Source organism: Dipodomys merriami, unplaced genomic scaffold (genome assembly GCF_024711535.1).
Source record: "Dipodomys merriami isolate MVZ:Mamm:240054 unplaced genomic scaffold, mDipMer1.0.p SCAF_171, whole genome shotgun sequence".
NCBI lineage: Eukaryota > Metazoa > Chordata > Mammalia > Rodentia > Heteromyidae > Dipodomys > Dipodomys merriami.
Window position 1 is genome coordinate 77,099 of NW_027203060.1, and position 16,338 is coordinate 93,436.

The 16,338-nt window shown below is 40.2% G+C and overlaps 1 protein-coding gene across 1 annotated transcript in view; it reads right to left on the bottom strand.

The window, feature by feature from the left end:
* Positions 1 to 1,690: 1,690 nt before the first annotated feature.
* Positions 1,691 to 16,338, bottom strand: part of Dgkk (diacylglycerol kinase kappa) — a 118,582-nt gene continuing 103,934 nt past the window's right edge. Inside the window, exons 19-28 of the mRNA XM_070025730.1 lie at positions 14,626 to 14,722; positions 13,329 to 13,436; positions 12,387 to 12,500; positions 11,921 to 12,055; positions 10,960 to 11,120; positions 10,245 to 10,386; positions 8,576 to 8,662; positions 6,356 to 6,466; positions 3,163 to 3,286; positions 1,691 to 1,874 (exon numbers count right to left, since the gene is read on the bottom strand). Of these exons, the coding sequence (XP_069881831.1) occupies positions 1,795 to 1,874; positions 3,163 to 3,286; positions 6,356 to 6,466; positions 8,576 to 8,662; positions 10,245 to 10,386; positions 10,960 to 11,120; positions 11,921 to 12,055; positions 12,387 to 12,500; positions 13,329 to 13,436; positions 14,626 to 14,722 (1,159 nt within the window). The 3' untranslated portion in view covers positions 1,691 to 1,794. The remainder of the gene's footprint in view (positions 1,875 to 3,162; positions 3,287 to 6,355; positions 6,467 to 8,575; positions 8,663 to 10,244; positions 10,387 to 10,959; positions 11,121 to 11,920; positions 12,056 to 12,386; positions 12,501 to 13,328; positions 13,437 to 14,625; positions 14,723 to 16,338) is intronic.

Sequence of the window (16,338 nt, forward strand, 5' to 3'; positions counted from 1 at the left end):
TCTTTTGATAGTGGGTAGGGACAACTTCTCCAAAGATATGAATTGAGGATGAGGTGTGGGTATAAGAAGAATACAGAGAAAACCTCTCTGGTGGTGGGTTTTGAGTAGATTTGCCTGACTATGAACATACATTAAAAAAATCAATTTAGAATTTGGAGCAATTTAGGCTTAGTTTGTTTTCACAAGTACTTTAGAACCATGATGGACTTTTAAGTTTTTATTTCCCCAGGTCCATGTTCTTTCTAGTCATTCTGATTGGCCCTCTGTTACTCAAGGGAAAGGGACAAGATGAGAGCTTTGAAGATAATTTGGAGACTGAGTCAATATGGAGAAGAGTGTAGGCTGTGACTTGATTGTAAGACAGTCCCTAGCTTGGGCATCCAAGCAGCAGAGCTCAAGATCTGGTTGCTCCATGTAGTCTTTTTATTGGGGAAGAGGGCAATATACATTGGGGCAATTGCTGATGTTGTATTCAGGACAAAGCATAAAAGGCAGCATATGCCCTCCTAGCCCCTTCTGTAGGACATTAGTATTTTTGTTCCCCTTCCGTGGCCTGGTTCAGAATTTTAAGTGGGTGTCAGATTCAACTGGGATATAGATAGATCCCAGCTACTTCTAAGACACTAAAAATGCACCAAAAATTAGAAGCTCCACCAAGAACTAGGGCAGAGATGTATGTGTGTGCAGAATAATGGGAGTAGGGAAAGATTCCTGGGTTAGCACAATAAATTAGAGGGTCACTTAGAGGTTGAGTTGTATTTTCAGTTCTTAAAAATATATTTATATATACATATACATCTTTATGTCTTTCTATATAATCTATACTGCAGCACAGCGGCAAAACATTTAGTTAAAAATCCAGCGCAAATGCAGGGAAACTCCATGGAGGCATGTGAGGCAGCAGGAAGGGAGCCTGTATGGTTGCCCTGAGGGGTGAATTCCAACCAATGCACCCACCCAGCCACCAGAGCACCACCTGAACATGTGCAATGACATACATGCACACAAGGAAAAATATTTGCAGAGAGAGAGAGAGAGAGAGAGAGAGAGAGAGAGAGAGAATATATATAGGAGAGAGAAAGTAAGAGAAGAGAGTGTGAGAGAAAAAAGTGAGAGCAAGAGATTATAAAATAAGAGTTGAGAGTAAGAGGAAAGAGAACAGAATATGAGAATGCAAGCAAGCTAGCAAGTGAGAGAGATTGACTCCCATGTCTGAGAGGAAAGATTTCAAATAATCATTGTAGCAGGCAAGCAGAAAAGCCCCCAGGACCTAGATCATCTTAATGACCCAACTAGGGGACATCTTTTGAAATTTCAATTTGTAGTTGGCAGGGATTGAGGAAGAAACTCAACCAAGTTTAGCTGTCCTTCCCCTATGTTTTCATCTCTCTGAGAGTCATTCATTCATTCATTCATTTGGATTAACAATTTCTCTGCCAGTGAGAAAAAGCCATTCCCAAACTCCCTGATGAGGTACCCTCCTTGGATCCCTACAGACCCCAGGCCATTCAGAAAGAGCTTATCCAAATATACACTGTAGTAGTTGCTCAAGATATACAAAGAGAAGGGGAACTGAACAAGACAACTCAGAACAAGAATCTTTGGCCAATGAGAAAATATAAACCTCTAAGGAGACCTGATTAAGTCCAGGGACAATGTATTAATGCAAGGAATTTGAGGGTCTTTCTTGGTGGTGCTCATGTTTGTTCAGAAATAATTTAGTCCAGCCTATATTGAGGTTTTCAGAGTTTTAGTAGAATTCTAAGTGCTTTGAGTTCTTCCAGATCTCAAGGGCTACAGTTGAGAACTTGATGATGTTGGAAGATCATCACCCTTTGTTTCATCTTTGCGATATCTGCGATGCCACAGATTCCCTTCAGAGGAAAAAAATAAGGATGGAAATAATAAGGTTAGTACTTTGCCAGATGCTCAAATATGTGAACCTCAAAGAGAGTAAAAATTCTATTAGGAGATAAACTGGTTTGCTTCTATTTTATCAACCGTCTCTGAATCATTGAGAAGGCCAGCTGATACCATATGAGCTAAACACAAATGGGAGGAAGTTTTTGAAACTAAATACATTTTAAGCCAGGCACTGGTAGCTGATGCCTGTAATCCAGCTATTTAGGAAGCTGAGATCTGAGGAATGTGGTTCAAAGCTAGCCTGGGCAGAAAAGTCCATGAGACTCTTACAATTAACCACCCCAAACTGGAAGTGGAGCTGTGTCTCAAAGTGGTAGAGCACTGGCCTTAAGCAGACAAACTCAAGGACAAGGTCTCAAACACTGAGTTCAGCCCCTTGACTGACAAAAAATACATTTTAATAGAAAAACAAAATACAAGATAACTCTAATCCTTTTCTGGGAAGAATTTTTAAAGCCTGATATTCTATGGAATGGATATCAGTTCTTTCAGACTTTAGAAAGAACTGCTCTCAAATACCATGGAATACCATCTGGCAGATTCTTAAGGAATCAAACTAGGTTGACCATACTTGGGAAAATACCTCTTATTCCAAGATATTCTCTCTTGGTATCTGGGCGAACACTTAGTTCTTCAAGACCAAAACAAACTGATACCATCTAGCCTTTTTTCTGATGCCTGCTACTGCTATTATCTCATAAGTTTTCAGGTTGTCTGGGCTCTGGATTTAGTAGAGACTATAGATATCAGAGTTAACACAACTAACACCTATAATAACTTTCTTTAGTTCACATTGACTTGCCAACAATGCTTAAGAAGGACAAGATAGAACCAAAATCAAACAAATCTGTAGAAAACTTTTATTTCCTATTTCTAAGGACTAGCTATATATATATAGCAGAAAGTATTTAGATGGATAATTTAACCTTTTCCTATGCTTAGAAATGATTCAAGCAGAAAAATAATTGTTTGATTGCATTTTCTTTTCAGTTGTGCATAGAAATTGTTGTGCTACATAGAAATATTCCTTCTCAAATTGTCCCCCTACTAGTGCCATATAACCTTTTAACTCTTACATTGTCTAAGAGACTGCTTGACATTAACTAATATTGAAAACCACTTGGATTCTCCATAACTACCACACCAATGAATATTTTAAATGGGGGCATCAGGTTCCTTAGAGGCACCCAAGCTACTGGGTATTTTTCCATCAGCTCTATGCTTATAGAGGAGACTTACCAAGAAAACCATGGAATCTTGGGGCTGCTTTAGGCTTGTCTTCCTCTTCTAGCTTTTTTTTCCCAAATTTGAGAAATTTAGCTTTTATCCTGAGGCTTCTACTATCAGTATCAGAAGACTTTTCCTGGGAAACAAAAGCAAGAAGAAGGTTGAAATGGTAGTTACTTAACATTCCAAAATAATTCCTATGGGTCCAGTAAGGTGGTGAACAGGAGAGCTACATAATACAGGCTGATCTACTCTCTATCTAGATATGGGAGACACTCCTACTCACTGGACACATCCTGAGAAAAGAATTGATTATTACCAAGAGCCTACTCATTGCCAGGTACCTTGCTAGATAGGTCAATAAATGTTCTCCTATAAGCTTCAAAATACTACAATACACCAAAGTGTTTCATATAATTTTTATATTAGAAATAAAGCAGAGGTTCAGGGAGATTTAAATATTACATGTGAAATCATATGACCAGGGATTAGAAGTGTGAAACGATCAGTATCTTAGCTAGCTCATGACACTTGCATGAATTAGAAAAATCCTCTCTTTCTTTCATACATACAGTTGATGAATCCCTGCTCAATCTCTTAACCAAGTGCCTCCTATAGGGAAAAAAACCTGGCCTTCCAGGCTACCCACTTCCAGTCTAGAATGCAAAGGACTCTTTAACTACATCTCTAATTATGAATATGGGCTCTCTTTTTTGCAGATAATATAAGCCTGCTGGTTGAGTCTCACTCCTAAGAAAGTGTTATCAGTATGCTATTAGTCTCAGCATAACAATCTGAGGTTGACTTTCTTGCCATAAAATCCAGCCAAACATATTCCAAGGCACTGGGGTCATCTTCCTTTCAGGATTATTTATACCTCCAATCCTCTCTATTAGGAGAAAAGTATAAACTTATCTTCCTTCTCTTCCTGCTCTGACTTCTACTTTACCCTCTATGCCATACTACTACTCCTGGCTATGTATACCAGCTTTCAGAATTAACCTCAAGGAAAGGCACAAGGCTGTACTTGCCACCAAAGCCTTGGAAAGCCCAATGAATAATTGACTCTTAATCTTGTTTTCCCCAGCAAAGTCGCTGACTTCCCTCTGCCTATCTTCTTATAGCCTCCTTCTGGAGCTCAGAAAAGAGCTTATGTCCTAGGCCAGGGAGATTCCCATATAAATTAGGATCTCAGGGTATAAACTGTCTAATTTATTTTATTTGTCTAATTTATTTTAATATCTATCCCATTTGCCTAGCTTAGGAGCTTGGTAAGACATAGCTGTACTAAGTAATTATGTAATGGGGATAAAGAGATTACCTTTCTTACTCTCTAACAGTAAGTTTTCTTTCCCCAGAGTATTACTAATCAAGAATATTGAGTACAAAAGGCCTAAGGTACTTGGGTCATCAGCAAAAACATGCAAGAAAATGTTTTCATTTTTAAGATATGTTATTTATATGGATTGTTCTCCAAAATGGCAGTACACATGTCTAAGTATGTATATAGCTTGTTCACATGCATATAACTGGTATTGGAACCAGAAAGAAGTATAGTGAGGGGGCAGAGATTCTAACAGATTGAAATGAATGTTTCTGTGGTAGGGAATTTTTAAGAAAAACTGAGAGATCACACAGAGATAATTTAATTATGTGTGAGCATATTTGAGTTATTTAATTTATGAAAAAGGGATAATTCTTCAAAGTTAGAGAAAAGCACAAACTCAAAGCACAACTCATAGTTGTCAAAAATGACATCATCCTTATAACTATGCTATTGCCATTCTTTTTTTTTTTTTTTTTTTTTTTTTGTCAGTCCTGGGCACTGTCCCTGAACTGTTTTTGCTCAAGGTTAGTACTCTTATCACTTTGAGCCACAACTCCTTCTGGTTTTTGGGTGGTTAATTGGAGGTAAGAGTCTCACCGACCTTCCTGCCCAGGCAGTCTTGGAACTGCAATCCTCAGATCTCAGCCTCCAGAGTAGCTAGGATCATAGGCCTGAGCCACCAGTGCCTGGCCATTCTTTATTTTCTCTTAAGCCACATATCTGCTGAGGCAGGCACTGGAAAGATCTTGCTAACCTCACAGTGGCAGGAGTCAGGGACAAGGTCACAGGCTGGAAGCAGCAGGGAGAGATAGCATTTGGAAGATTTAACTATCAATATGACCTGAACATCACTTAAACAGTTGTTGCCTGTAAACAGCTGGTATGGCCATGCTGGTATGAACCAGATGAACTTTAAGCACTGGTAGCAGGTACTGAGTAGGGAAAGTTTACAGTCAGAATAACATAAAAAAACAATCTTGACCTTCCTTGTTTTCCATTTTCTTGCTTTTTTTCTTTCCCTTCCCTCCCTCCCTCCCTCCCTCCCTCCCTCCCTCCCTCCTTCCCTCCCTCCCTCCATCCCTCCATCCCTCCATCCCTCCGTCCCTCCCTCCCTCCCTTCCTCCCTCCCTTCCTTCCTTCCTTCCTTCCTTCCTTCCTTCCTTCCTTCCTTCCTTCCTTCCTTCCTTCCTTCCTTCTTTCCTTCCTTCCCCCCCCCCCTCTCTCTCTGTCTGTCTATTTCATTCATTCTTCCTTTCTCACAAGCCACCACTCCACTTTTAGGTTTTTGGTGGTTAACTGGACATAAGAATCTCATAGAGGGCTGGGAAGGTGGCTCAGTGGTAGAGTGCCTGCCTTGCATGCATGAGGCCCTGGGTTCGATTCCTCAGCACCACATAAGCAAAAAGCCGGAAGTGGCGCTGTGACTCAAGTGGTAGAGCACTAGCCTTGTGCTGAAGAGCTGAGGGACAGAGCCCAGGCCCAGAGTTCAAGCCCCACGACCGGACCAAAAAAAAAAAAAAAAAAGAATCTCATGGACTTTGCTGCCTGGGCTGGCTTTGAATCAAGGTCCTCAGATCTCAGCCTCCTGAGTAGCTACGATTATGGGTGTGACCTACTGGAGTCCATCCCTTTTCTTTCTTGAACATGTCCTGCTATAGGGTTGGTCTTTTTTTTCTGGTTATTTTTCCTTAGTCATCTAACTTTTCATGTTTTCTGCCTTCTTAAGGGGAGCAGGATGTCCCATCCAGGTTGAAGTTGAAATCTGCGACTAACTCCCTCTATTACATCAGGCACTATGTAGGGACCCACATGGAAAGGTAAGGAATCAAGGGAAAATTCCTTTCTTCCTTTTTATTTCCAACTTTCCAGGTTACTCACCTCTGGAACAAGGATAGGATTCATCCAAGCGATCTCTGATAGCTTTTCAAACTCTCTATTCATGGCATCTAGAGCATTTTGTAGTGTGGTGTTATCTTCAGCATTTCTCAACTAGTACAGACAGGAAAATCAGTGAGTGTCCAATGCCCAGCACCTGCCTTCATAGACTCTTGTTCTCTTCCCTACTACCAGTCCCTGCTTGTGGGGAAGATACTAGAGGGTGAGAATTTATAGCTCCTTTGGTCTATAATCCGTTTTCTTTTTTCTTTTCCAAGAAAGGTTGGACTCTTCTTGGGGCTGAGTATGCTCACAGTTTAGCAAGTAAAAGTTTTTTGTTCAGCATGAATTAGCACTGAGTTTTCCCTTACAGCTTAGGGTCTAGGACAAGAGTCCTACACTTCACCTCAAGTTCCTGGAGCCATCCTAGAGTCCTTCTAGAATAATAGCTACCAAGCTTTGAGCACATGGTGTATGTTAGGCACTGTGCACACAATGTTATTCCAGCTCCCACAATAGCTTTATAATACTTACCAAGATACTTTGATTCTCATTTCATAAGTGAGAAATCAGACTCAAAGAAGTTTAGTACTCAGGATCAAATGACTAATAGAACCATATCTCAAGATCCTACCTTTCATACAACACGTTCTAGTTGGCTAGATGCTGGAGGAATCTGTATTATATACGTTCTATAATTTAAAAGCTATTTTGTGAAGTGAGGAAAGAGAGCTAGAGAGACACTGCCTCAAATATTTCCTTTCTGACAGAGGACCCGCCTCAATAGGCTGTAACCCCTAGCCATTTTCTCTTAGTAATTAAAAACAAGTTCCAGGTGACTTGTTCCATAGTTTTGGGAAACCAAGCTTAAGTGTTCCATAGTAGCCACCAGAACCCACAGTATAAACTCCAAATAATGTCATAGAAGATTAAAATAGATTTTTCTAAGACAATCTCTAATTCAGAAGATTATTTATATTCCAGTAGGTAATGAGCTTGGAACACAAAAACAGTTATATATTTAACTCTGACAGTCTTACAGACAATCTAACCTGGCCTTACTTTCCTTCCTCATTATCTACTTTTCTTTCAATAGAACTTTTGTGGCTTTTTGCTCAAGGCTGATGCTATACCATTTGAGCCACACCTCCACTTCTAGCATTTTTCTAGTTAGTTGGAGATAAGAATCTCACAGACTCTTCTTCGTGGACTGGCTTCAAACCACAATCCTTCTATCTCAGTCTCTTGAGTAGGTAGGCTTGAGTCACCAGCACTAGATTATAATAGTTTATTAAATCTTCACAACAATTTAGACTGCTAAGGATTGTAACTCATATTTTGTAGTTATGGAAATAAATACCCAGAGGTGTGAAGTTACTTCACACAGCTAGTATTTTGAGTTGAATTGTGTCCCCTCAAATGTTGAAGTCCCAATTCCCAATATGACTTCATTTGGAATCAAAGTCAATGCAGATATAATTATTGTTGAGGTCATATTGGATAGGGCAGACTCCAGCTCAACATTACTCATGTCCTTAGAAGACAGTAAGACAGACACAAAGAGAATGCTATGTGAAGCTGAAGACAGATTAGAATGATAGAGCTATAAACCAACACACACCAAAGATTTCTAGCAAACCACCAGAAATAGAAAAAGGAAAGAAAGTCTTTCTCTACCAGTTTCAGGGAGTACAACCCTGCTGACTTCTTGATCTGGGATTTCTAGCTTTTAGAACTGCAAGACAGTAGGTTTCTGTTGTTCTAAGTTCTTGATACTTAGCTATGGCAGCCTTAAAAATATGTAAGTATTAAGTAACAGGTTTAAAATTTGAGCCCAGATTTCTCCAGTCATCCCTTTATTTCAAATTGCCTTCTTTGTACATAGAGAAAGAGGTATATAGAAACTTGGGATCTATAAAGCAGCTCAGAACTCACTCTTTTATGTTGTATAAGGTATGAAGAGAACAACACTCTACGTTTGATTAGCCTAATCTACCTGGGAGATATTTGCCAAGGGAGATATTTTCTTTCAAGGGTATGTAATCCCTATGACTTAGCATTATCTATGAAGTAATAAAATCAGTGACAATCCTGGTTGACAAAGCAAAACTTCTGGGCAGGCAAAATGTTCCCATGTTTCCAGTACCCTTGAATTAGGTACAAACTGTCGCCATCTTTACATGGGATGCTTTGCCCTCCCATGCTCCAACCCCCTGCACTCACCAAGTTTTCTTCCAGGAAAGCTTTGGTGTCATCGTAGAGCCCTTTAAGACTAAATGTAACATCTACTGCGTCATTTCTGCTTAGAGTCTGAGAGAAGAAGGAAAGGAAAGGAATGGAAAGGAAGTGGACAAAGACAGAGGAGTTGTTGGTTAGTAAGCATGCAGTTGGCTTCTCCATTGGAATGTAGGAACAGGCTAGTAGGATGTGGGCTCTAAATGAAAAAGTAATATTCAAAATATAGCACAACAAGTGCACCAACCAATCAGAACTGATACTAGCTTTAACTAGTACAGGTGCATCCTATAAATTGGCACAGCACAACTTAGCTTTTAGCATCCTTTATTAGGTATAGTGGGTATAGGGAAATAGGAAATATGTAAATCAGAGAGCAAATATGAGGAGATTAATTGTCCATAGGCTAAAATTATCTTAGTCCTGCCTAATAGAGTTAGGCCCAACTATATAGGCCTTAGGTTCTGGGCCTCCTCTAACTAAGTTATGGCCAAAAATAGTCAACACACATTTTAGCAAACCCTGGCTCTATTATATTTTATCTAGTTCTAAAGTTGCCTATATTTTTGTGCCAGTCCTGGGGCTTAAACTCAGGATCTGGACATTGTCCCTGAACTTTTTGCTATAACTTGAGCTACAGCTCCATTTCTGGCTTTTTGGTAATTAATTGGGGATCAGCATCGCATGGATTTTCATGCCCAGGTTGGCTTTGAACCATGGTCCTCAGATTTCAGCCTCCCAAGTAGCTAGGATTATAGGCACAAGCCACTAGCACTTGCCTTAAAATTATCTTTTTTCCAGTGCTGAAGATCTAACCCAGGGACTTCTGCCTTCTAGCCAAGGGTTCTACCACTTATCAATATCCTCCAGTTCTAAAGTTACTTTTCTTTATTTTTTAACAAAAGGACTTTTTATTGTAAAGATGATATACAAAGCTAAAGTTACTCTTTTTATTGTTGGTTTTGGGCTTGAACTCGGGGCCTGGATGCTGCCCCTGAACTTCTTTGTGCTCAAGGCTAGTGCTCCACAACTGCAGCCACAGCACCACTTCTGATTTTGGAGTGGTTAATTGGAGATGAGTGTTTCACAAGGACTTTTCTGTCTGGGCTGGCTTTGAATCATGATCAAAAGATCTCATCTTCCTGAGTGTCTAAGATTACAAACGTGAACTACTGGTACCTGGCCTAAAGTTGCTTTCTAAAGCATCATTTAGATCTCTTGAGAGTGGGTAAACCATGAGATTCTACATTTGACACTAAGTGTCTTATCTGGACCTTTCCTACAGGAGGGAAGCCAAAGCACTCTGAAGCTCTGGTTACAGTGGTGAGTGTCATCTTCTGAGGTTACACAACAAACCACCTGGGATAAGGAAGGTCCGAGACTAAGTTTCTATCCACTCATTAACATTTTTTCCTGAGGCTATGGATAGCTATTGGGAAAGAAATCTTGTCCTCAGATGGATGAAATCTGTTGTGGGATTCCCTAAGGAAGTAGCCTTTTTCTTGCCTTTCAAAAAGTCAAGGAATGCCTTCCTTCTCATCTACTCTCTTCATTGGATCCATGTGCTAATGCACAACCTCTGGTTCACCTTCCTTCCCTTTCAACCCTTTTCTTATCTAATTTCACTCCTGTCCTTCATCTGTCCCTTCCCCCTTACCTCAATGGGAGTACAGTAAACTGCGGCTGCTTCACTGTCAGTGTCTTGTGGATAAAATAGATCATTCAGGATGTTAGTGCTGGCATTTACAGAATCCATGAGGACAGACACATGCTGGTGGACCTTGCTCAGGTCATTGAGGCTGTAATAAAGTAAAGAAAGATAGATGAACCAGAAGCTTTAGGTTTCTGGCCTAGATGCTGATGGGTAAAGTATAGAAATAAAAGCTCTAGGTACTGGATTTTAACTCTTTATTCCCTCTTGTTATTTTTGTTCTCTAGGTTGCCACAAATAACAGAAAATGTTTTTACTCTTCTCTAAGTATTCATCCTTGTTTATGTTTTTTCTCCTGAATTTAGATACAGATATAGGAATTTGAATAGGTTGAGGGGCTACAATAAAGAAGGGTAGCTCATTCCTGAAGAAACTCCAAGGCCTTTCTGATAGTTAAAGGCAAGGATAAACATTTTTAGTTCTGTTGGGTTGGCAGCAGGAGGAAATCAATATTTATTTCTGGATCTAAGGAAAAATCTTGAAACTAGCTAAATGCTGAAAAAAAAGAATATTTCATGCATAGAATTGTCAGGGCTGTTAATCTTCAGAGGATTGGATAAGATACCTCTCTGAGGCCAACTTCCCCAGTAGCTGACAGACAAAAATTGGCTGCTTCTCACTGTTCCTTCTTCCTAATCCTGTATCTAGTCAGTCCACTTACCTGCTAATGAGGTTTTCTGCAAGCTGAGCTAAATGCTTCATCTGGGCATATTCCTCATCAGAGAGGCTGTCTTGAGATTCTTGGGAGTCCAGCTGGGGTTGAGGTATAGCTTGAATTTCAGTATGTTTGTTTTCCCATATTTTCATTGAATTCTCAAAGTCCTGTAGATGGGTACAGTGACATATCCTAATGATTGCTGTAGCTATGAGGGCATGTGACAGATCTGAGTCTGACATTTGTTGGTAATGTGTGGGTATAGTGGTTAAAAAGGAAGCAGGGTCCACTGTTCATTCCCCTGTATACCCATCTATGCCTTTCTCTATTTAACATCTTTTCTGTTCTAGGTACTTCTAGTTTTTGTTGTTTAGACTCTGGGTTATAAGAGATCAGTCTTAAATTACACAGATAATTGCTTTCAAGAAGCTTGGATATGAAGACACAATTACCAGCGAGTAGAGTACCTTTCATACTCCTTTCTTTGTCAAATATAGGATATACATTGTGATAGAATTTAGAGTAAGACTATCAAATATAATTTGTGTGTGTGTTGTGTGTGTGTGTGTGTGTGTGTGTGTGTGTGTGTGTGTGTGTGTGCGCCAGTGCTGAGGCTTGAATTCAATCCCTAAACTTTTTTGTTCAAGGTTAGCACCCTACCACTTGAGCCACACCTCTACTTCTAGCCCTGGTATCTTTCTCTTGGATAGTGGTTTGCAAATGTCATTATGTATTTCAATGTCTTGAGGAATTTCTTTACAAAATACAAGCTCTAGGAACCCCTTCTCTCCATTCTGTTCATTGGGTCTTCTGTGGGACCTAGAAGTCTGTATTTATAACCAGCACCCCAGGTGACTGGGGTGCAAGGAGCATGGAACTTCCTTTAGGGGAGTTCTTATTTGCATACTCATGTGCTAGCTATAAATAAAGCAGTGTCAGGACCCAAGATGGGCCTGTCTCCTCTTACCCGATCTCTCATCAACATCTGGGCAGCATTCTTGTATCTAATCTTTATTAGGCCTGGCCTCTGGACCCAGGCTTCCCCATCCACCTGTACTGGAATACCTTCTTCACCATCGATGGTTATCATCACCTCACGGCACTGCCAAAGAAGAGGAGAGAGAATAAAGAAGAAAAAAATGAAATAATCACAGTAGACTAATATAGATAATCTCACAGTCACAACCTGAGTCTGAAGTAGCAATGGCAAAGTTATGAATCAGATTGTTCCAAGGAGAAACACCTGTTTCCTATGACCTTTTATTCTTTAGTTCCTGTCATTTCCATCTCTGTCCTCAGCCAGCACTTTCCTGTCTGCCAGATAACCAGCTTTCTTTCACCTTATAACTCCTATACCCAAGTAATCCCTGGTATTACCCCATGACCCCAAAAAACTCAGCCCCTTCTTGGTGCCACTCCAACCCCATGCATACCTGGGCAATTCGATGGTGATGCAAATTGATGATGCGGGACATGGCCATCTGCACAGAACCAAAGATTGCCACGACCTCCAGCTTCCCATCATCTATTGCTGGAGCCTCATATTCCTAAGGAGGAAGAACTGTGTCACATCCCCTCTCCCCTTTGAGAACCATACTTCTTCTATAGCCAACAATTGTGCTTTGAAGACTCCTGATGATATTTTTCTAGTTTATGTAGAGTGGGAAAAAGTTATTAAAAAGGGAAAAGTTTAGGTGAGGAAGCTAATCTGGGAAAAGGATAATGATATTGCAATAACTTTGTAGTCCCCTTTAAGATGACAACTCAAAGCTGTTTTTCCCCTTGTTCAATTTAGCACTATTAATACCTAAAGCCTCATGGCCTTCTTGGGTAAGTTCAGAGGAAATTGTTCATGGTTTGTTTCCAGAAGATTTTGTTGGTAGACCCCTTTAGGAAAAAGAATACAGCCTGTAACCTTTTGAGGATCTGTCAAGGCTGAGGAGTGGAAAATTTAAAAGCCCAGGTATCACCTAAGAATTAAACTAATCTTAAAGCATTTAGTTAATTCTGTGCTCTGGGATGGTAGTTGCCTAGGCCTGTGGGTATGGCTTCAGTGGTAAAGCACCTGCCTAGCAAGTACCAAGTCCTGGATTTTAAACTGCAGTGCTGCCCTTTAAAAAAATAGCTATGACTTAGTTGCTCTGGGTCCAAGAATTTACCATCAAGCAGCATCTCCACAGCCCAGAGAAAGTTACTCAGTTAATTCTGAGATGGAATTTGTCTAAAAAATGATCCTACAGCTGCTGCTGTTAAAGATTTCCAGACCACTTCCTTTTCTCCCATTTGCCATTTCCCACTCCAGCCATCCTAACTCCTTTCTGAGAGACTACCAGGTTCATGCCTTCCTCTCACCCTATTCTCTGTTCCATACTCACCGTGGTTGCTGTATTGCTTCCCCAGAAGTTGACACCTCCAGCATAACTGGTAATATTAAGCACTACAATTCCTTGCAGATTTGGCAAGGAGATAACTTCTCCATCACACTGAAAGAAAGAAAAAAAAGAGTAGCTGTTACTATCTTTTGCGTGACTTGTCTTTTACATGCATGCTTCCTTTTGTCATTGGAATGTCCCAACGTGAAGGGACATTTTATATTGTGGATGAGGTTTTAACTCAGTTCCTTGCATTTACAAAGCAGGTGCTTTACTACTGAGCCACACCTACAGCCCCAAATATCCTTCTTAAGGCAGTATTAGGTTTGAACTCAGGGGCTTTCACTTGCTACGCAAGCGAGACACATCCCCAGCCCTGTGAAAGGAAATTTAAGGAAATTGGAAAGGGCTTTCTTTCTCTTTTTTTCTTTTCTTTTTTGGTACTGGGGATCAAACCTAGGATATTGCACTTGCTAGGCAAGTGCTTTGCCACCGCTACATCTCAGACCTCTCTTTTCTTCGTGCTATCATTTTCTTATCCATAAATGGAAATGTGTGGAGTACTGGTAGCTCGTACCAGTAATCTTAGTTACTCAAGAAGTTTTAAGCCAAGACAGGTAGGAAAATAATCTTATTTCCTGTTAACTGCCAAAAAGCTGGCAGTGTAGCTATAGCTTAAGTGGCCCAGCACTAGTCTTGAGCAAAAACACTTCTCAGGGATAGCCTCAGGAACAGCATACACACACAAAAAAGGAAATTCATCCTCATGCCCTCCCCTTCCTTTCATGCATGGTGAGTGAGGATCACAGAATCAAGTCTTTGATCATAGGAGAAAGTTAGTTTCCAAGGCTATGTAATTTCCTTTTTCATACACAGGAAGGACCATTCTTGTTTTTTTTTTTGGGGTCCGGTCGTGGGGCCTGAACTCTGGGCCTGGGCGCTGTCCCTCAGCTCTTCAGCTCAAGGCTAGTGCTCTACCACTTGAGCCACAGCACCACTTACAGCTTTTTTTCTTTTTACTTATGTGGTGCTGGGGAATCGAACCCAGGGCCTCAGGCATGCAAGGCAAGCTCTCTACCACTGAGCCACCTTCCCAGCCCTCTTGTTTCTTTTTTATATGACAGTTTTTTAAAATTACCATAAATCAGTTGCACAAGGAGGGTTTTAACTGTGACGTTTTCACACAGTATACATCATATACTGTTCAGCCTTACTCTATCATTCTTCCCATTTCACTCTCCATTAAAACTGTTTCAACAGGTCTCATTGTTTGATTTCAACCACTTCCATTTCTACTAACCTCCAGGTGCAATCGTTCTTCCAGTTTCCTGTAAGACCGCTGCAGTAGTTCCTTGCCTCCCAGAAGACCATACCATATCTTGTTCTTAAAGCGACTACTATAAGGAGATTAAGGAAGAGAAAGATAGTCAGGAGGTAGGATAATATAAAGATAAATGAATGGGGAAAAGGAAAGGGAAACTATTTTATTCATAAATGCCTTCTTATAGAAGGAATCATGTTAGATGGTAGCTGGTCACAAGACGTCTAATAGGACTGGTATTCTCATCTAGCTACTTCTGGAAACTGATTGATGAGCTTCTCTGAATCTATAGCATTCTGTTGCTAGATAAAATTTCCACTTCTCAAGCTGGTGCAGGTGGTTAATGCTTATACTCCCAGCTACTCAGAAGGTTAAGATCTGAGGATTGTGGTATGAAGGCAGCCTAGGAAGGAAAACCCGTGAGACTCTTATCTCCAATTAACCAGTAAAAAGCCAGAAGTGGAGTTGTGACACAAGTAGTAGAGTACCAATCTTGAGCAAAAATCCTAATAGACAGTGGTTAGGCACTGAGTTTAAGCCCCAGTACTAGCATAGACAAAAATCCCACTTCTCCTTGCTGCCAGTGTTGGTCCAGACTTAAAAGAAGCAAGCTATATTTTAAAAAACAATGCTCAAAAAATAGCAATGCTCACAAAAATCTATGAGTAGAGCTAGCTGACTTACAATAGCTATCCTCACAGTGCCCTTCCAGGAGCACAAGATTTTATTTGCTTGGGATCAATTTTATTTTAAACAGCCGGTTCTTTGTAATATTTTGAAGCAGTGACGTTTTGGCAAAGTGGAAGTTGTTTCTAAATAAAAAACAATATATTAAATACTTAATTCAGTGTCATAGAACAGGGCTCAGCTTAGTAAGAAAAATTTAGAGAGGAGCCACTGGAGGAAATTTAAGACAAGAAAAGGTCAGGAGACTCGAAGTGGAGTTGGGAAGAACAGGGCCTTGCTAATTGTAGGATTTCTGATTAAAAGCAGGCAGAGAGCTTACAAGCACTAGGTAGCTATCATTTATGAGCTTTTAAAGCAGAGCCACAGAAATGAGGTTTAAAGTAAATGTTTTCTGGGCATTTTAGTTCACTCATTTATAAAAACATACAATTATATGGGAATGTAAAATGACTAGAATAATCAAAACAATTTGGGGGGGGGAGGTAAAGAAACAAGGTTGGAGGATGTTTTCCTCCTGGTTTCAAAAATTACTATAAACCCATAGTTATCAAGGCACTGTATTACTTGCATAGAATGGACAATAGGACAAAAGAGTCCAGAAATAGACCTGTACATTTATGGTCAGTTGGTTTCTGACAAAGATATGGACACCGTTCACTGGGAAAATGATAGATTTTTTTTTTAAACCAAAAACTGTGGTGTTGGCCAGGATCCAGTGGCCCAGGCCTGTATTACTGGCTACTCAAGAAATAAAGATTAGGAGACTGTGATTTGAGGCCATCCCAGGCAAAAAGTTCCCAGACCCCATCTCATCAGAAAAGGTTGGGTGTGGTGGAGTGTGCCTGTCTTACTGTTTATGGCAGGAAGTTTAAAGAAGAGTATGGGTCTTGCAAGAAGGAAGTCTATATCTCAAAATTAACAGATCCAAAAGGGTTGTAGGCATGACTGAAGCGGAAAAGCACCAGTTCAAACTGCAATACTGCCCCTAAACAAACAAAGACTATG